Source organism: Aricia agestis, chromosome 20 (assembly GCF_905147365.1).
Source record: "Aricia agestis chromosome 20, ilAriAges1.1, whole genome shotgun sequence".
NCBI lineage: Eukaryota > Metazoa > Arthropoda > Insecta > Lepidoptera > Lycaenidae > Aricia > Aricia agestis.
Window position 1 is genome coordinate 7,184,350 of NC_056425.1, and position 22,787 is coordinate 7,207,136.

A 22,787-nucleotide genomic window follows, 5' to 3' on the forward strand; every position below is an offset into this window, starting at 1 on the left:
TGTGAAGAGAGAACGACGATGTTTGATTTTTTTGGGTTGGTCGCCCACAAAAAGAAACATTTAATTTTTTTTAATTTGAACCTATAGTTGGAAGATCTAGCCGAATTTAATTTAAATACTCGTGTGTTAAATTACTACTTAACTTTAAATAGAATGACGATTTGACAAAAACTCAGTCAGAGCATTTAAATTATATTCGGCTAGATTTTTCTCTATCTAATCGATATTAAAAATAATTATCTAATAGATATTAAAAAAAACTATAACCACAGGTGCACAAACATCAAATCTCAATATTTTAAATAAAATAACATTCATAAATTCAATTTGTGAATAACTAAATGCTCACAAAAATATGAAAGAGATCCTATCAAACGTCCTAATGAAATCTGATAGAACTTTGATTCCACTCACAGTTATGAATATTTGATTTGTTTTTCGACTGAGCAAAAACAAGGGGCGACCGCCTTTGTCACTTATGTTATGAAAAAATGGAAATTTGGGGAAAAATTATTGCAATCAGTGAAACTTTTTCACTCGATTACATATTTACATTTATGAAATAGTGATAAAATACTGTAAATTATGCGCCTTTCCAGACCATTTACTTGTACAAATGGATATATTATGTAGTAAATATTCGAGGATGAAGAATAAGAAGTCATTTAGGTATATACTAAATACTATTATATTATAAATTTGAAAGTGTGTTTGTCTGTCTGTCTGTCTGTTACCTCTTCACGCCCAAACAGCTAAACCGATTTTTATGCTGTTTGTTATGGATATACTTTGAGTTCCGGGAAAGGACAAGGGATACTTTATGTCCCGACAAAATTTTGAGTTCGCGCGCGATAAACAAATTTTGGCGCAACGGAGTTTATTATACTTTCTTTAGTTGAGGATTATGCCGCATAATGCGCTCTAGTGCTGCAGTTGGAAAACACACAAAATGCCGCACTCCGAGACGAATATTAACTTACTTAACTGTGATTAAATAAAGATTTAGACATAAGCTCCATACATTATCTGTCAAACTATTCGTTAACTGTTTTTGTCTCGTAACTTAAAAACCATAAATATATTTCATATAAGCTATAGGCAAATTGAAGTGTATGCTTGAACCAATCTATGTACAAATTTTGGAAGCTTAAATCACTCTCCTCTGTTGGCAAAATTAGAATCCCTTTTTTTACCGAGTTCTTTTCGAATAATTATTCTGTGGTATAAAAGTTGACCAATCGTGTTATGCTATGGGTAATTCAAAGACAAAGAGATGATGAATACTGACAATGAACTTAAATTTCTTAACTTTAGTTATTGCTGAGAAAAATCGATATCGCTACAGCCAAATTATCAAGGCGTCGCCTTAAATTGAAAAATCATCATTATAGTTATACCGCGCAGTCTCCGAGCCACATATATTTTTTTCATTTTTGAGGCTGATCATTTGATTCTGCGAAAAAAAAAGATCCATGCGTCAGTGCGTAAAAATTAGGTCCTGTCCCTGATCTCTGCCGGGCTAAAATGGTCACATCACAAAGTTATTATATACCTAGCGGAATAAAGAAACAAAGGCCTGAGCAAGCGAGATGTCACTATCACTAACACTGCGTGGTAAAAAGAGACGTGTGATATGACAGCAGAACCAATTTTTTTCATCTGTTTGACGTCCAGTCGGCACTTATCGCCACGTTGACAATTTAATCTCTTAGAAAGATGCTTGTGTAAGTGTATACGTAAACAAATTTTTACACACAGACGTAAATCAATTTCGGTTTCGTTTGACAGCTTGAGATTGTTGCTCTATTCCGCTAGGTATAGTAAGTAGGTATAGTCACATTTAGCAATTCCTCCCAATCAATTCAGAAAATGAATTGTCAAAACTGTCAAACTGACGAATGTCAAATTAGTACGAATTACTAGACATGAATTGCAAGCAGAGTGACCATTTTGCGATTTAAAAAAAACTCCAAAGCGACCATTATAGCCCCTCAGGTCTCGCCTTGGTCATCAGTCCCACACAGTTATGACTTAGGAGAGCATAGAAAGAGACAATGCTTTAGTACATAGCGCACACACTCGGGCACTTTCAAGTTACGCGTTAGAGCCATGCTTCGGCATGAATGGGCCGGCTCGACCGGCGAAATACCACGGGTTCACAGAAAACCGGCGTGAAACAGCGCTTGCGCTGTGTTGCGCCGAGTGAGTGAGCTTACCGGAGGCCTAATCCCCTACCCTTTTCCCTTTCCTACCCTCACCTATTTCCTTCTCTACCCTCGACTGTTCCCTTCTCTACCCTTCCCTATTACCCTTTTCCCTCTTAAAGGCCGGCAACGCACCTGCAGCTCTTCTGATGCTGCGAGTGTCCATGGGCGACGGAAGTTGCTTTCCATCAGGTGACCCGTTTGCTCGTTTGCCCCCTTATTTCATAAAAAAATGAAACTGGCCACTGTCACCGAAATCTGCGATTACTAATACCAGGGCCATTAATATTGTGGTAGTTCCGATAAATTATTCTTGTTTATATGTTTATGGATTAAATAGACAAGTATGCTAGAAACTTTTAATAATAACAATACTTACTTTGTCCTATATCGTCGGAGCGTTCCTCGAGCGTTCGCTAACACAATTGAAGACGTGAGCGGAAGAACCGGATAACCAACATTTATGACATAAGGACAATTACTCCATTTTTTCCCCTTATAATTAGAACAAACCTTGTTACTTACCTACTTCATCATCTGGCTAAATATCTGGCTACACTTAACATCCACAGTTTTGTTTTTATTTCAAATCATTTTTCCGGTCCTAAAGCCTTCATTTATGCAAAAAACGGCAATTTTTTAACTGTTACTTACGCGGTTCTTCCACACACGTCTCCAATTTTCTTCGGAATTGTGGAGCGGCGGGATTAAATTTAATCTTTCTTGTGAACATAATATTCTGATGTGATTTGCCTCCTGCTGGTGGATATTAAATGAGTATTGTTATGTTTGTGTGTTCTCTAAGGCTGGGGTACCTACCTATCCGAAACTATACTTAAGTTATACGGGGTGAATTATAAAAAAAACCGGCCAAGTGCGAGTTGGACTCGCCCATGAAGGGTTCCGCAGCAGCAGTAAGGTTTATTTTTATGAAATTTAAAGGTTTTTGATTTATTTTTATATTTCAGTTGATATAATGAAAGTTAAATTAGGGTTTACCATTTATGACGTATAAAAAACTACTTGCTAGATCTCGATCAAACCAATTTTCGTTGGTAGTTTTTATAGTAATGTACATCATATATTTCTTTTAGAATTATCATGTCCCTAGTTTAGAAGTTAGAGGGGAGGGAGGGGACACACATTTTACCACTTTGGAAGAGTCTCTCTCGCAAACTATTCAGGTTAGAAAAAAATGATATTAGAAACCTCAATATGATTTTTGAAGACCTATCCATAGATATCCCACACATACAGGTTGGATGAAATTTTTTTATTTTATTTAGTTGTACCTAAAATGTTTAATAATTTTTCCATTTTTGTATCAAAATCTTAATGCGGTTCACATACTACATTTACTTATCAAGTTTCAATTGTATAGCTCTTATAGTTTCGGAGAAAAGTGGCTGTGACACACGGACGGACAGACAGACAGACAGACATGACGAATCTATAAGGGTTCCGTTTTTTGCCATTTGGCTGCGGAAAAACGGTGAATTAGAAAACAGACTTTTAAATCTGGTATGTCAATAAAATTCAAGACAAAACAATTGAGTGCAATATTTTAATAAATTTAAAAACATTTAACATATTATTTTTTGTAAAATAACAGTAAATTAGTAATATTAAATGACTTTATTTTTCAACTCGACAGTAAATAACTAATGAATTAAGTTAAAATTAAATAAGTTAACTTGTACAAGATAAATTCACAACAAATGATTTTTTAAATGCAAATTGTTTCTAAATAAAATTTGTTTCTTAATACTACTACGACATTTTACATTAATACGAAATGAGTGTCTACTATAATATTATTATAATTATATTTTCTACTTAGTCACAAATAAATATTATATTATTTACTACGTATAACAATGAGGTAAATATACAGTGAGATATTTTATTGATTTAAATTTAACACTTACATTAATAAATCTTTTTAAAGCCTTAAAACTAGTAAAGTTTATGTCATTGTGTAAAAATTTTAGATAAAAAAAGACATCTTTTAGACGTGTTTTCCTGCTTTTCTCTTGAAGTTTTTTCAGTTTTTTTTTCTATAGATCTCACGGAGCCCGAGACCTTTCCAACGAATGCAAAACCATGGAAATCGGTTCGTGCGTTCTGGAGTTATAGCGTCAGGAAGGAAAACCCGACTTATTTTAAAAGCTTTTATTTAACTTGCTCTGTATGTATGTATGTATGTTCGGGTGAAATTTATATAATTAGATTTTAAATACTTAAAGAAGAAAAATACACTAAAATTATTAATGCAGATAATATTATGATTTTTTTCTCACGATAGGTACATAGGTTATAAAATATTTTTACGGACACCTACATGTACAATATTTCTATCATACGAGTATATTATATCATGTACAATATTTAATATTATTCAGCGTTTCGTTTCCCAATATTTTGCTAATATAAATAGGTTTTTACGCACATTTGGCAACACTGATCTTTGACATTACATTTCTAAATCTAATTTGGGCCCTGTTGGGTTTTTACAATAATATTATATTATATTATAACATTGAGTCACACATTCGTTAAATATTATATGAAGAAATTTTACTAATTTTAAGCTGCTCTAAGTAATTTATTTTCAAACAGCAAAGTATATTTTCACAAAAATATTTTTAGAATATGAAGAAGATTTTTAATTAAACTAATTTTATATCGGAATTTTTTTCCGACATATATATTTTTTCCGAAAAAAAAAAACAATTTCAACATGCCTATGTTGAAATTGTCGCAAAAAATTGATTTAATTTTCATAAGCTTTATTACAACTTACTGAGGTATCATGAAGCCTCCGTAATGACACACATTTACGAATCGCTATAACTTACATTTAATTAATATAATATAAGCATTAAATATTGTGTTAATTAATAACTTTTAACTTAGTTAATAAAAGTGACCTATAAGTTATGACTGATTTCGCCTATACTTACATTCTAAACTTAATTTTATTTCTAGCTTATTATCTTACACCAAGTACGATTAACATTGAAATTAAATTAAAGGCTACTATTATTTATTTACAGTAGTTATGGAAATATTTTCTTACATTAATGTTAAGTGTAACCTTATGTAGGGTTAAAAGAAATGTAATAAATACAAAATTACAAAGGTTATTATACAAGTTATACAGTTTATAATATTAAGCAACATCTTTGACGGCCCTACTCAGAGACCTAAATGATCACTTAACTTTAATTTAATGAATATCTTTATAGCAAACTAGACGACGCCCGCAACTCCGTTGCGCCAAAATTCGCTTATCGCGCGGGAACCGTACATTTTCCGGGATAAAAAGTATCCTATGTCCTTTCCCGGGACTCAAAGTATCTCAATGCCAAATTTCAGCAAAATCGATGCAGCGGTTTGGGCGTGAAGAGTCTGCCTGTCTGTCTGTTACCTCTTCATGTTGATGGGAAGATGGCGAACCTCCGTAATTTAGTCGAGTTATGTCAAGTCAATGTCTTGATTGTCGGCGAAACGTAGGCCCGACTTCTGCGTTTAAATCGATTTCTCTGAAAGTACATTGTATGAGGTAGTTTGCTGCAAGCATTTGTGAAAGCACATTCCTGTTGCAAAAATTGTTATCATAAAGCTTAATATTAAGTATACATTTATTTTAGGTTCTCAATAGCTGCAAGTATGGCTTTAGAAACTGTCCAGTATAGTCCAGTAGTGGATATAGATCCAGAATTGCTGGCAGCGGGGGTAAGAAATACACTTTTTGTTCAGTGTGCACTGTGCATAAACATTTTCTGTAAGTATACACTTTAATGTCCACAGTTGCTAAGAAAGTTTCGCACTGTATCATCGCGTGGAGAAGTTGGGTACAGTGTCATATATACAGTTATGTAGATAAAGAATTGCTAGCAGCTAAATATTTAGCATTCGAAGGAATTTGAAGTCATCAATCTCTCGGTACAGTTGCGTGGATAGGTGTTTCACTGCGCACTGTGTACAGGTGCGTACAAAAGGTGTTTCAGTGTGTACAATGTACAGTCGCCTTCTGAGTATACTCGCGCGCAGTATGAAGTATCTCGTTGTGTACAGTCAGAAGACACACATGTGACATGAGTCATGACACAGGACGTACAGTCACGTGCACAAGCGTTTCACTGTGTACAGTCACGCACTCAGCTATGTTATTAGTACAATCGCGTGCACAGGTGTTCTGCTGCGTATAGTAGCGAACAGTGTCTTCTACTGTACAGTCGCTAGTATCTTCTTCTGTACAGTCACACAGTATATTGAGTACAATCGCGTGCACAGGTGTCCTGCTGTGTACAGTCGCGAGTATCTTCTTCTGTACAGTCACACAGTATATTGAGTACAATCGCGTGCACAGGTGTCCTGCTGTGTACAGTCGCGAGTATCTTCTTCTTTACAGTCACACTGCCTACTGTGTGCAGTCGCGAGCGCGTGCAGGGTCGTCTTCGGCGGGGGCGGCGGGATCGGCGGGGGCGGACGCAGGGGGCTCCTCCTCGGGCAATGTTCGCAGGCGCAGCAGCCGCCCCCGCCGGCAGCCTCAAACCGGGGACTGGTCGCCGCTGGCGCTGCCGCTGGTTATCAAGTCCTGGTGAGAAAAAAAAATTGATTTCGGTTGTTGAGAAAAGTAAAAGAAAAAAATTAAAATGTAGGGAACTCCAATTGCTGTGTAATTGTGTAATTGTGAGCTGATGATGAGAATGGTCCTAACCACGACTCAGAAAACCTTATATGAAATGTTTAAAGTATGCAATTTTGAGTTTGTATGTGAGTAGTTTAGTGACTATATATACTCGTATAGTCACTAAACTACTCACACACATACATAGTGACTATACTATATATTTACTACTATACTACTAATATATTTACATCAAAATCGGTTCATTCGTAAACTATGTTGCTACAGGATTAATATTAATTATTGCCACTTAATATTATGATTTCTATTATCCACTACTCAAGAGAGTAAAATAAGAATCATGACATGAACTTACTGCTACTTAGGCTGGTATAAATAGTCAGTACTTACTTAAGATGCGACCCGGTCTCAAGACTCTAAATTTTGACAGCCAACCAATCACAGAGCCTGAACCGTGTCTTGAGACCGAGATGCATCTTGAGTACTGACTATTTATACCAGCCTAAGTTTCCTACAGTGGTCAGATAACTGACTCAAAAGATTTTGTATTCAAAATGGCAAAACGTCTATTACAAAAAAAGGCATAGACTAAGGATTAAAAATCAGACCTCAAACAAAAATGGATAAACGCTTAGAACTTACATGTTTGAGAAACAGTCACTTTTTCTTTCCCTCAATATTTCATAGAAGATACCCACTAAAATAACAATTTACCTATATTATACAGGGTGTAACAAAACTAAGTGATAATACATTAGGGAGTGTACGTGCTCCTTGTAGAGAGTTCACTGTGAAAGTAGCAGCGCTGAAAGACCAAATTATTTTTTCACTTTTGTATTGAGAAACTCGTGACGCTAGGGCGCTTGCCCATACAAAAGTGAAAAAAATGGTATTTCAGCGCTGCTACTTTCACAGTGAACTCTCTACAAGGAACACGTACACACCCTAAAGTATTATCACTTAGTTTTGTTACACACTGTATAAAAAAATGTAGATTAGTATTCTCAACAAAAACTAAATAATATACAAGACATACCTGTACCTGTAATTATAATATTAAAATTTAAACTAGTATTCTCAACAAAAACTAAATATATAAAAGATATGAGACGTGTACAAAGTAAAATAACCCAATAACATAGATTTGTATTTAATTAATATGATTGGATTTCCGTTGCTTCGTTACCTGGTAGCAATTATTTCATATTCCCGGTTAACTCGTAGTATTAATTAAGATATTGCAAACAGAATATAGACTAGTAATACGAGCGTTCCTAACTCTGCTTTGCACGGAAATATATTTAACAAGCTTTTGCCCGCGGCTTTGCTCGCGTTAAGAAGTATAATTATATACAAACTTTCATCCATATTTTAACCCCTTGGGGTTGGAATTGATCAAAATCCTTTCTTAGCGGATGCCTACGTCATAATATCTACCTGCATGCCAAATTTCAGCCCGATCCGTCCAATGGTTTGGGCTCCATCACCATGTCAGTCAGTCACCTTTGAGTTTTATATATAAAGACTAGCTGTTACCCGCGACTTCATCCGCGTTAACATAGTATAATAACAAAGATGGATAGTTTTCTCCTTTTTGTTTTTGTGGTTCCCTATACAAAGGGTAAAAACGGACCCTATTTAAGCAAACGTCAAACGCAAACGTCAATAAACTTTCATGTTTCTAACTCAAGAAATGACGGACTTTCATTGAAACTTTCTACCCCAATTTCACCCCCTTGGGGGTAGAATTACCAGAAACACTTTAATACGTATCCATTCATTTTTAATCAGTAGCACAAAAATAAAGTTTCATGTTTCTAACTTAAGAAATGACGGACTTTCATTCAAACTTTCAACTTCAATTTCACCCCCTTGGGGGTAGAATTTCTAAAACCGCTTAAATACCTATCCATTCATTTTTAATCAGCAGTCCAAAATAAACTTTCATGTTTCTAACTTAAGAAATGACGGACTTTCATTTAAACTTTCAACCCCTATTTCACCCCCTTGGGGGTAGAATTTTCAGAAACGCTTAAACACATATGCAATCATATTTAATCAGTAACCCAAACATACAATTTCATGTTTCTAACTCAAGAAATAACGGAGTTTCATTCAAACTTTCAACCCCAATTTCAGCCCCTTAGGGGTAGAATTTCCAAAAACGCTTAAATACGTATCCATTCATTTTTAATCAGTAACCCAAAAATAAAATTTCATGTTTCTAACTCAAGAAATGACGGACTTTCATTAAAACTTTCAACCCTTATTTCACCCCCTTCGGGTTAAAATTTTCAAAATTCCTTCCTTAGTGGGTGTCTACTTAATAAAACAACCCTACTCACCAAATTTCGTGGCTGTAACTTTTACAGTTTTTGCTCAGCGATGATGAATCAGTCAGTCAGTCAATCAGGACATGTAATTTTATAAGTATAATAGTTTTAAAAAGGCGATTATAATATTCAAAAATATATTATTTACATTGTTGAGCAACCCAATTTAAAGAATTTGAATATACTCTCAAGTCTCAACACATACCGCTCTGTCACGCGATAGATCGAGCCGATCGCCTGGTAAGGCTTCTTACTGATGAACGGCATTTGTCGACGGCAACCGTCGACACTTGACTGCCGTCGACGAGTGCCGTCGACAAGTGCCGTTCATCTGTAAGCGCACTAAAATTGGAGGGGAAAATGGGCGAAAGTACAACAGTATTAATTAACTTTTTTATGATGATCTTAAAGTTGTGAGTGACTATACTTACATTATACAAGGTATTAACGTAAGCGGGCCCCTAGACGATCAATTTTATTGTGCAATATCAATGAACAATATTATTGAACCATTTATTTGACAATAATATTGAAAGACAGGCGCGTTCAATATCAACCCTAGACGGTCAATAATATTGCACAATACGTGATATTGCACAATATAATTGATCGTCTAGGCGCCCGCTAACGTCATTGAGTTAAGAGAGTGTATAAAATTGTACCCTCCCATATATATAGGGACATACTCACCGGATGTAGATGCCGTCCATCGTGGTGCGGCGCCAGCGACATCCGCGGCACCAGCAGAGTGGTGGTGGTGGTCTCCGAAGCCGCTGACTCCCGCTTCGACGGGTGGCTGTACAACCTATAGGTAGAGGAGTTATCTGTGGTTGTGCAACCATTGATTGTGATGTGGTTGTGTAATGGTGGTATATGGTTTAGGCTCAACTCACACTGACAGGAAAAGTATGACCCGTCGCTTTGCTTCGACTCTGTGCAAGAGTGAGTTGAACCTTATGGTAAAATAGATGAAGCCATCAACTCCGTTGCGACAAAATTCGTACAAGTATTCCTAAGTCTACTGTTCCTAGACCTTCTTTAAGTAAATTTACGGTCTAACCATAAAGTTAATATATCTAGCGGAATAGAGCAACAATCTCGAGCTGTCAAACGAAACCAAAATTGCTTCACATCTGTGTGTAAAAATATGTGTACGTAATACGTATACACTTACACAAGCATATTTCTATGAGATTAAATTATCAACGTACCGATAAGTGCCGACTGGACGTCAAAAAAGAGTTCTGCTGCCATATATCACACGTATCTTTTTACCACGCAGTGTTACTGATAGTGACATCTCGCTTGCTCAGGCCTTTGTTTCTCTATTCCGCTAGGTATATTAACTTTTTGGGTCTAACTCAGTAAACGACAAACATTTTCAGCTTCATTATTATTCGTTAAAATTTAAACCAAAATATAATAAAACATATTTTGAAGGCAGAAAAGCTCTGGAAAGCTACTTCTAGATGGCCAGGATGAAATAATAATAAATGAACCAAAACTCAATTATGAAATTAAGTTTAAACGCTTGTTAGTCATAGTCGTGTCAAAATATTATGACTTCTCTCATCATCTGAATACACAACACATAAATGGGGTGAAAATAAAAAAATATCCCCTCTCTATGTGTACGGATAAAAGACAAAATTAAAATTCTTTATTTATCAATGAACGGATTCGCTCTAAACTAGAGAACCCTAAAAAGGCGTTAGTGTATTTGCAAGTAAACCACTCAATTTAATCCATCAATTCCATTCCAAACGATCGATTTCAAAGTAATCCGATTATTTTCTCAAAAAAACATCATATTGGTATTGACTTGGCAAAAACCAGTGTAGCGGTTAAAGCAGCTATGCTCAACCTGCCGAGGCTTTATCAGCGGCCCGCGTGTAGTTAAAGATAATTATTGTAAAGCATTTTAAATTACGTTCACTTCATAATAAAATTTGCATGCAGCGACAAACTAAATCTGGATAAAGTTATTAAAAAGCGTTCACAATTTAAGAATCTCAATGATGATTTATGATTAATTATCATTAATATAATATATTTTAGTTTATGTGGTATCGTTGTCTCGAATAAAATTTTATGTTTCACTGGTAGCCGCCCGCAACTCCTTTGCGCCAATATCGTTTATCGCGCGGCAACCGTACATTTTTCAGGGTTTAAAGTAACCTATGTCCTTTCTCGGTACTCAAAGTATCTCCCTACGCTATTTCAGAAAAATCCGCGGTTTGGGCGTGAAGAGGTAACAGACAAACAGACACACTTTGGCATTTTTAATATTAGGATGGATTGAATCATAACTATGTACCTTTTTTACTATTAAATCGCAAATTTTTGCGACATTTCCTACACCCGAATTATTTTCGATGCAGCCCGCGACACCAGGACGTGTTGTGGCCCAAATAAAAAAAGGTTGAGTACCACTTGGTTAAAGCATTAACCCTTGACCGATCGATTAACGGTCGCACGGTACGTTAGGCCCCGTAACGAGGGATGGACACTGATAGATAATTTAGACTGTAGCGATTAATATTATCTGATGCTTTAGGGTTAACTAGTTGCCATGGTTACGGTTGAGATTTTATGCTTTTTGAATTTACGCCGTAAGATTATAGAAGAAAGGGTATTTGATGGCGCTACCAGTCAGTGCCTTGTTTTAAATTTTAATTGCTTTGCAAATTAAAAGGTTGCAGATTAATATTAATCTAAATGTAAGATGCAAAATCTGCATCGTAATGATGAATAATGAATACTTAAATTATTATATTAATCTTTGTCTATTAGAATTCACATTTTTTAAAGTTTGTTAACCTGTTTGAATTCTGTTGAATGCGATGTGGTATTTTGCACGTCTCCGCGCGCGCGCCTAGTTGAGTAAAAGAAAGTTGAGTACCTACCACTGGTTTGGCATTGAATGCAATATGAAAATAGCATTGATGTATTGAATTATCAGTCAAACAGGTTGGCTTTAACATTTGCCTTAGTAATTTTCTCGGCACTGCTTCCAATATTTTGCAAGTCACTTATGCAGTCTATAATAAAAGCCACGAGTCTAGGTAACTCATATTGAGGCAGCTGTGTCAACTACTCTACCTAGAAAGCTGTCTTCAGTATTAAGGTTTACATTATAAGAAAATAATGGGAGAATTTCGTATAAATTTTGGGTTTCACCGTTATTGATTTACTAACATGTTTTTTTGCATACCGTAAATTTAGTAAAGCTGCTTTCAGACTACTGTACATATAATAATAGTTAGTAATTACTATCGGCTATCGCACACCATACATTCTTAAGGTACACGTTCACACAGCAGCGGGGCTAAAATGGTCACATTTAGCTATTCCTCTCAATCAATTCAGCAAATGAATTGTCAAAACTGTCAAACTGACAAATGTCAAAGTAGTACCAATTACTAGACATGAATTATTTTTTATTTAGTTTATTTTATTCGGAAAACTTACAGCTTGCAGAAAATACAGTAAGAGTACAATTATAATAGAAAACATAAAGCCAATTATAAAGTTTTCGCAAGTAAAGGTAAGACGTAAAGTATAACATAAGCTATGAGTCAAGTGACTTGACATGAAAAGTATAGGTAAAAAAATTAAGAAACAACCGTCAATAACAGTAAGAATATTACAAAACTTAAGAAATAATATACCACAGCACTCACAAAACACAATAACAGGTAGGTAATTGAAATTATTACTCAATACAAATTATGTAACAATTTTCATTTTTGATTTTTAAAATAGGCATTTGATAAAAGCTTACAGATTTCAGATGATTTTATTTTAAAAATGTCGTCAATATTTTTATCTAAACAAAAATTATTAAAACGTGCGCTAGCTCTACAGACAAATGAGTTGCGGCGGTAGAACGTTTTATAGGGTGGGACATGGAACGGTACGTAATTGCGAAAGTATCTTCTGGGGACATTAAAATTGAATTTAGATAATAGATCTGGAGCATCAATAATGTTGTTTATAATCTTACTTAAATAAACCAAATCGGAAATGTCTCTGCGATGATATAAGGGCACTAAATGAAATTTATTACATCTTGCCTCATAGTAAGGAAGGTTTAGATGGGACTTAAATTGAAGAAACCTTAGGAAGCGTCTCTGGATTGACTCTATTCTATTTTTATAAATTTCATAGGAAGGATTCCAAACCTCCGACCCATAGTCAAGGATACTTCGTACATAGGAGCAGTATAATATTTTAATAGCCCTAATAGATTTAAAATTTGAACTGGATCTGATTACAAATTCAAGAGCTTTAGAGGCTTTATTTACTATATAATTTACATGTTCATCAAATAATAATTTTGAGTCCACTATGATTCCGAGATCTTTCATAGAATTTTTAAGTACTATTTCTTTGTTTTTCAACTTATAATTGTAACTTATTAGATTAGATTTACGACTGAATGTTACTGCGTAACATTTTGATACATTTAGGTATGTATAATAATGCAGTAATCACTGAACCTGTTCAGGTCTTCTTGTAATAGGTGACAGTCTAGGGTTGAGCTGACATTTTTCATTATTTTTTTGTCATCCGCATACAGAAGAAACTTTGAATAGTGGAAACAAGTGTAGACATCATTTAGGAATATTGCAAATATTTGCTATTTACAATATCCCCAAAAGTGAACCTTGTGGGACTCCAGATGGTACCAATGACCATCTTGACAAGTAGCCATTGATAGCAACAGCTTGTGACCTATTGTTGATGTATAAAGTGAACCATCGGTATAGATTTCCGTGGATTCCCGCGTGAAGTAGATTTTGGAGAAGAATGGAGTGATCAATGCGATTAAAGGCCTTTGAAAAGTCAGTGAAAATGACATCTACTTGAGCGCCAGAATGCAAGACACTTACACTACATGATACTAGTTCAGAACAATAATCTTCAAATAACAAATTATATATAAATATTAGCCATTTGAAAATAAGTAAAGTAAGACTCATTTTAGTCCACTTTGGTTCCTGGTACCTGACCAGGTGTCACACCTGGAGCTACACAAATTCGCAGGTATTCTAAGTACACGAGGCACTACCAAGAACCTATGGTTTCATCCATTTTTTATTTTTTTTTAATAAACAATAGAGAAAATACAATCACAAACTTAATCTTATACAGTGTAACATAAACCATTACTGGTTTTTCCGCACACGGCCATTCGTCTTCGACAGCTCTTTTTAAACAATAGTACTATTTATGATACCAACTAAGTATGTAAGTACTTAAATATAATATTATGGTCGCTTGTTAAGCATTAGTGCCCCAACCCACAATTTTTTGATATTAAAATATTTTGAATGCAGTCTTGTTCTAAATCATCTAAAGAACTCAATACGTAAGTTTTTGTGGGTTAGTACACAAATGCCTAAAGCGTCCATATAGCAAAAGATATATATATTTTTTTTTTCAAAAACAAGTTATTAAGGATAATAAGACGTTTAACTGGCGAACCAAGGCACAACACTTCATAGGTTGTGGGCTATGGCTCGGTTTATCCTTTCTATTTTTTATACTCAGCAGCACACCGACGCGCTGCGATTAGAAACTAGTTATTTTATGCTCGCTGAAAACACACGGTTGGTGATTCGCGGATTTATTTTTAAACCCGCGAATCACCAACGCGGGTTTATTTGAAAATAAGTTATGTCTTATCCTTTTGGGATCCAGGTCTATATAGTTATATTCATAATGTTATGATTCTCCAAAGCGACCATTTTAGCCCCGATTTACTGCAGTACTCATGCAGTAGTCTAATATGTTGTTTGTTATGTAGAGTTTGTTATTGTGTTATGAAATATACGAAATATATACTAAGTATATACGTAGTCTAAAACAGTTAGGCTTCACACAGTGAAAAAGTCCCATTTTCCAAAGCAGCAATAAGGCGCCATATTGCCGTTTTAGAAAGTGCAGTCTTTACTCTTTATTGCCTTTTCATCAAAACCAATCCAGTCCCCTGACAAAGTAACTTTCGTTAAAAGCGATGACGTAATTCGTTATCAAAATGTATGCGGTTCGATAAAAGTCATCGCTAAATGACATTTCGCTTGCGAAGACTAATTTTAGATCCCGTATATTTTGATAACGAATTTCGTAATCGTTTTTAACGAAATATACTTTAACGCGCGTTTGTTTCGATATAGACGCAAGTTGAACGCTATTGAAACGCGCTTTGAACACGCGTTTGTATCGATACAAACAAACGTGACCGAAATTCTGCGACTCACGACTGGCCTCACTCTCGGACACTTGTAGTGTACTCGGTTATCACCACAGTTCCAGGAGTCTCACAGGCTCGACAACACACGATATTTACGGGTCACAGGCGCACGTCCGCTCTCGCCCTTGGCTCTCGCTCTAGTGACGTGCGTCTCACCCTACCGTGAGCACGAGACGGTGTTTATAACTATTAGGATAGTTATACAAATAAAGTACGAACACTACATCCCTGCTCTGTCTGTGACAGCCTTCAATAGTCAACCCTCTCGATGTCGGGTACATTTGACATATTATTTAAAACGTTATTTACACGTGTGTACAAATAGTGGTTGATACGGGTTAAGTGTTTTCCGATAGTTGGGTTTTGTATAGGTTCTGTATGGTGATCCCTTTCTGTTGAATTAAAATATGTAAATTAGAGATTCCTAGGTCAAATTTATAATATACTAGCTGTTGCCCGCGACTTCGTCCGCGTGGACTTCAGTTTATAGCGCGCGATGTCAACAAAATTTGTGTCAAAAGCTTTTATAAAAAAAAATCCTGGTACCCCTTAAATCAAAACAGCTGTGCAGTGTGCACATAATATTTCATTTTTTTTAAATTAAACTTTATATATTATGCCAAATTTTAAAGCTTATTTAGCCCCCTTAACTTTACCCATAAACTATTTATCATTGATAGGTTCAAGGTTACGTCACTGTATAATGTATATTATAATATTAAGTACTGACTTATTAAATAACGTAGAAAAGAAATAACAATCGAAAAAAAATCGGGACTCGAAGGTATGATGATACCACCTCTTATAGAAAGATGTTAGTCAAGCGTTAGCGCGATGTAAAAGACGCACGGCGCCATCTATTATGAATTTTTGGAACTAACTTAATTTGAACAAATTTTCGTATTTTCACCCCCTTACAACCTTTTTTTCCAGTAAAAAAAGTAGCCTATGTCCTTTCTCAGGCTTTAGACTATCTGTATACAAAATTTCATTACAATCGGTTCGGTAGTTTTGGCGTGAAAGCGAGACAGACAGACAGACAGACAGAGATACTTTCGCATTTATAATATTAGTATAGAAGTATAGATTATTAAATCTGGTAAGTACTAATACCTGCTGATAAGTAGTTTGGCATGGTTTGTACCAGCGCAACGTTACTATTGCATATTTTTAGATTAAAAAGTAGTTATTGTAAGATAATAATAATTGTAGTAGTCAGACATACGATATCGCGGACTTTTACGTTGATATTAATGTCCTCTATAAGACTATAGTACATCACTTTGCGATAAGTAAGTATAGTCTATAATTTATAAAGCATAAGCAAGAAGGAATATTTTGGTAGATTTTTCACACAATTATTAACACTTAATACGGTTCCCTTTTTTCTCTCATTAAATATAGCCTATATTCAGCAGAAATAGTGTGGATTAAAAAATATGCATTAATACTTCCATCGTTTTTAATACACATCCAAGACCCAGGAACATTGAAAACTTTTTGTTCCGCCTGCGGGACTCGAACCCAGGACCCCCGGGATGAGCGCTGGCCACGCGCAATGCGAATTCATTTTCATCGAAATTTTCATGGAAATAAGATATTTTCCCACATCAAAATGTAGCCTATGTCCTTTCTCAGACTCTAGAATAACTGTATACAAAATTTCATTGCAATCGGTTCAGTAGTTTTGGCGTGAAAGCAAGACAGACAGACAGACAGACAGACAGACAGACAGACAGACAGACAGACAGACAGACAGAGATACTTTCGCATTTATAATATTAGTATGGATAAGCAAGAAGGAATATTTTGGTAGATTTTTCACACAATTATTAACACTTAATACGGTTCCCTTTTTTCTCCCATTAAATATAGCCTATATTCAGCAGAAATAGTGTGGATTAAAAAATATGCATTAATACTTCCATCGTGCATCGGCATCGTGGGTATCGCAGACACAATAGATCTTCAATTGTTATGCTGGCAGCCGGCTGCCGCTATTGGAGATTTATAGTTAAAGAAATTAATTAATTATAATAGCAATCAAAAATAATAGTCATTCAAAACTTATTTTAAAAAGTTCTAAAAATATAACTTTCGTAGTCATAACTTTTAAAGCTTTTTTGAAATTAGGATTATAATAATGAAGCACGATAGTCTATATCAAATCAATAAAGCAGCACCCGGCTGTCGCATAACTATTGAAAATCTATTGTGTCTGCGATTCCCACGATCGAGGTAATATTTACGTGGACTCTCCGGGCGAGTCTGTGGCACTGATAATTAAATCTCTCCCCTACCGCACGCACACCCGCGCATCGCGCCTTGACGCCCAATTCGCAACGTGCAGCAGAAATCGTAATATTTTAATTTCGCCATAACATTAAAACCAAACGTCCAATTTTAATCATTCAAAGACCAAATATTATCTACATTAACTGTACTTAGTGATGAAATAATTTATTTTGATAAGGGTCATTTTTTTTGGACTATATTTAAATAAACGCATTTAAATATAGTCCAAAAAAAATTCTAGATTTTTTAATAAAAAAATGGTTGTTGTGCCTCACTCAACATAGATAGGTATAGTGTGTCGCGGACTTTTTTGTAGATATTTAAAAGATCTATAATTACTTAGAACATTTTATGCCTCTATCTTTTATAGTTTAGGCAGCGTACGCAAAATAAGTAACTTTTCTGGTTGATTTTTTAAACCTTGCGTCCGAAAATCCCAAATATCTTACGGAACCTTATATTTTTCCAAAATAAAAATTAGCCTATGTTCAGCAGAAATAATGCAGGATTCCAATGGTAAAAGAATTTTTCAAATCGGTCCAGTAGTTTCGGAGCCTATTCGACTCAAACAAACAAACAAACAAACAAACAAAAAATCAAATCTTTCCTCTTTATAATAGTAGTGTAGAATAGCGACCCGCCCCGGCGTCGTACGGGTATAAAATATCCATATAAACAATATATCGATAGCCTATTAAATCGATAGATCGATAAATCGATACATCCTTCACGTGGTCTACTTCTTATCTGTGCCAAATAACATGAAAATTGCTCCAGTAGTTCGCGAGATAAGCCCTTTCAAATAATTTCCCCCGTTTTTCCACATTCTCCTATTTGTATAAAGTTCGGATAGCGAAATTAGATATTAAAAAATTGTAAACATATTATTCCAAGAATAAATATGCCAAATTAGAATATACCTACTTAAATTCTGATTTGGCATATAAGACAACTTTGTCTCAATATTAAGCTTAGCCAACTTGCAATCGATAATTTTAAAGGGAAATCTTTGATAAATTTTTTTAAACGGGCTTTGGCCCACCACACATTCCCACCACTGTATCTCCTGTATCGCCAGGATCGACAGCGGTATCCAATCACGAAAACCCTTTGATATGATCTCAGGGAGCCCGAGGGACATGATGACGACACACAACGAAATTAATCAGAAGAAGATAGGAGGAGTAGGAAGTATAAAGTTTTCCCTCCCCATAAAAAGCGGGAGACAGCACAAAGTTGCAATGACCGAAAAGTCAAAGAACTAAAGGGAAAGCACCACGGGAATAATTAATGTTAATTATGACTACTAAGCTAGATCTAAGTTAATGTTGGAATTTGTTGTGTTACACTGTTTCCAGTAATAATTATGACAAAAACGCTTAAAGGCACGGAAGTTCCTTGCGCTGTCTACGAGATCATCGTAATATGGGACTCCAGTTTTTTTTTTAAATGAAATAAGGGGGCAAACGAGCAAACGGGTCACCTGATGAAAAGCAACTTCCGTCGCCCATGGACACTCACAGCATCAGAAGAGCTGCAGGTGCGTTGCCGGCCTTCTAAGGGGTAATAGGGGAGGGTAGGGAAGGGAATAGGGGAGGGTACGGGAGGAAATAGGGGAGGGTAGGGAAAGGAAAAGGGTAGGGGATTGGGCCTCCGGTAAACTAACTTACTCGGCGAAACACAGCGGAAGCGCTGTTTCACGCCGGTTTTCTGTGAGGACGTGGTATCTCTCCGGTCGAGCCGGCCCATTCATGCCGAAGCAAAAAAGATTTACAAAGTATGTTATTAAGCATTATAGATAAAATCTTTGATAGGTAACTTCGCTGTCGGAACTTGCAAATACGATTTGACTAAAGGCTCTGACTTGTAATCGAGATTGAAATAGTATTCGGAACGCTCCTGCCCCGCGGCGAAGCGTTCAGCTGAATATTTCAGAGGTGTTGAGAGAAAGCTTTGATTGAACAAAAGCCTTATGAATTTTCAATCGTCGCCTACTTAGCTAAGGGTTACTAGAATTTCGCGAAGCTGACTAAATGGGTCAGCTTTTAGGAGATGCAAAGCACCGATGCCTGATTAATTAAATCGGCCAAGTCGGACTCGCGCACGTAGGGTTCCGTACTCGTAGAGCGAAAGTAGGAAAAAAAGTGTTCTTTTTGTGACAACGTAGTCTTAGTAAAAGGGTTTTTTTAGCCTTTGGGTACAGAACCTTAAAAAGCGTGCGGCAGGGCTAAAATGGTCGCTTTGGAGAATTATATTATGAATCATATACATGATTCATTTTTTTAAAATCGCTAAATGCAAGTCTGTTTGCAATTCATGTCTTAGTAATTCGTACTAATTTGACATTTGTCAGTTTTGACAATTCATTTGCTGAATTGATTGAAAATGTGACCATTTTAACCCCGCGGTGGTGCCGCCTTTATGAATAGCATCTTAAAGATCGTTAAGAGGAGTCCACACCGCCCTTTTTTCCATACAAACGTTGTCCCCTGTTTCCTACCTGGATAATGCTAGTAGAGTTATAATTTTTTTCTTGAATATCTACGGCCACTAATAAAATGTCCCTATGTTTTCTTTTTTTATAACTTAATTATTAAATAAGATATGAACGTTCAAAAACCCAAAAAATGGACAGATTTTCCGCTGTGTTCAAACATCCAGAAAATAGATTTGGCTAGATTTTACAAAAAAAAAAAAAAAACATAGGAACACAGCTCAAGCCTTTCTTTAATCTTTAATGAAAAAAGTACTTAAATAGGTTAAGCTTTGGTGAAGGAATCAGGGGACAACGAATCGTTGGTTTTCTGCAGTTGTCTCTATCGCGTTCTTCGGTATAGGCTTGAGCTATAGATATTACACGTACTTTTTTTTTATTTCTCTAGCCCCTGGTGTATCCTCTTAAGTTGTGTTGCCGCTCGTAAGTTGTAACTCATAAATATACAGACTCTCCTTAGCAATCATACCTTCGCTGCTATCGATAGTAAAATTTAAAAATATATCGGACTTGACTCCCTGTCAAAAACTTGTCATTTTCTATACAAAGCCGCGATTGACAACATCTAACACTTCATAGTCAATCGCGGTTTATATAGAAAATGACAAGTTTTTGACAGGGTCAATGACCGCTATTCCATGTTTCGCCGAGTACAGCATAGTTGTATATCAATAAATCCCATGATTTTGCCCATCATAATAGGCGATCGAATCTTGCCTAAGTGCTCACTTATATCTTTTATTTAAAGCTAAACGATATGAAAATAGCAATGCCATTCACATATTATATTACAAATGAGAAATAAATGTCTGCTCTTATGTTCACCTTCTCATACAAACCTCTTCAGTGTTCACATTTTAATACCCTTTCAATGTGCATAGAGTACTTACTACATAGAGTACTTTTTAGCAATTTATAGGCATAATAATAAATATTAATATATAAAACATGCAGTAGGTCAAGCTTGCCACAGAAGGAAAACTAATAGTTACCTCAGCAGCTATTAACAAAATGCGTATGTGTGCGTACGCCGAATTCAGCGGTTTAGTATGAAGATTTTGTACTCTAAGGGCGAAGCCAAACAAGCGTAATTTGAGAGTTGTGAGTCGCAGAATTTCGGCTGACAGAAATTCTGCTGCATTCAGTTTCATACAAAAGTCATGTTTGATTCATACGAGCGTAATTTTGTGAGTATGAAAAGATATTTACGCGACCGAAATTCTGCGACTCACAAAACTACGTTCGTTTGGCTTCGCCCTAATAAATTATAATCCTTCTGTGGCTGAACTGTACAGTTTTGTAACTGACTGTAATTGCTATTAGTTAGAGCAAGATGGACTTTATATAAAATAAAATATAAGCTTTTGTGTAATAACTAATAAGTATACTTAGTTTCAATTCATTTTGATTTAAATGGTAACAAAAATTAAACGCGTTGAATAAATAAAATATGTGCCAATATTAATTTTAATACATACTATTTAAATTCGCACCATAATACTGTACTATGCTTACATCTAAACAAAATGAATTGAAACGGAGTAAAACATCTCTCCACGTTGGCGTATGATGGACTAATACAAGCGATTACGAATGTGTAAAGATTCGTCCATGATTGCTGATAATATTGACGACGATTGAGCATGCAATAGACAGCTTCGCTATCCTGGCTTTCCATCATAAACCAATATTGTCCCAGCGATATAATAAGAAGCAAGGTTAAGGAAACTACATAAGGGTATACAGATAATTTATTAAATAGCAACATAGTATTATGTAACAAAATATAAATGCTCGTCCAAATCCACATGTGTCCTGGACTATCTTCGTAAATCCGAAAAGACCCGACTCCATCTTCATACGGTCAGCCTAAACAAAAATGTATGGTCAGATATGGATTTGGTTTCGACTACTTTATACTATAGGACTAGCCTGAGAGACTAGACTAGAACGGTAAGCGATTATCGTAAACGCCAACGCCAACGCCACAAAATGTATAGGATTTGACATTAGTATTCGCTAGCGAAACGATGACTTATGTCAAATCGGAAACATTTTGTTGGCGTTTACCATAATCGCTTGCAAATTGTCTACTAGGGCTGATGTTTATAAGCTGCATAATTATTGATATAATAATATCTATGGACGCTTTACACCACGTCAGTTCGGCCCCGTGTACCCGACTTTATAAAACTTTAATTTTATTTTCCTCCACATCATTTTATAAGCTTTTATTCAGTTGAATGGAATATTAGAAGCCTGAGCGTCTAAAATCATAGCAATAAAGCTATATTAGCGTTTGATGCGTATAAACAATATACAGGGTGTTAGGTTTAACACCGTTATCCTTAAAACCACAAATTGCCGATCCGGGCAATTCGTATGGGTATGAAGACGGATTTTTTTGAGTTCCCAACATTGTTCTGATAGACAAGTTGTTCATTTTGACGGGCTCATTTGATGGTTTTAAGGATAACGGTGTTAAACCTAACACCCTGTATATTGTTTATACGCATCAAACGCTAATATAGCTTTATTGCTATGA

At 35.6% G+C, this 22,787-nt stretch overlaps 1 protein-coding gene across 5 annotated transcripts in view; it reads right to left on the reverse strand.

The window, feature by feature from the left end:
- Positions 1-5,739: 5,739 nt before the first annotated feature.
- Positions 5,740-22,787, reverse strand: part of LOC121737338 (diuretic hormone receptor) — an 87,040-nt gene continuing 69,992 nt past the window's right edge. For 4 of the 5 annotated variants that reach the window (XM_042128997.1, XM_042128996.1, XM_042128998.1 and 1 more), the window contains exons 9-10: positions 9,885-9,999; positions 5,740-6,807 (exon numbers count right to left, since the gene is read on the reverse strand). In XM_042128997.1, coding sequence (XP_041984931.1) covers positions 6,760-6,807; positions 9,885-9,999 — 163 coding nt within the window. In that variant the 3' untranslated portion in view covers positions 5,740-6,759. Of the gene's footprint in view, positions 6,808-9,884; positions 10,000-21,978; positions 22,112-22,787 lie in introns of those variants that run through there. The other variant, XM_042129001.1, reaches the window with a different exon arrangement.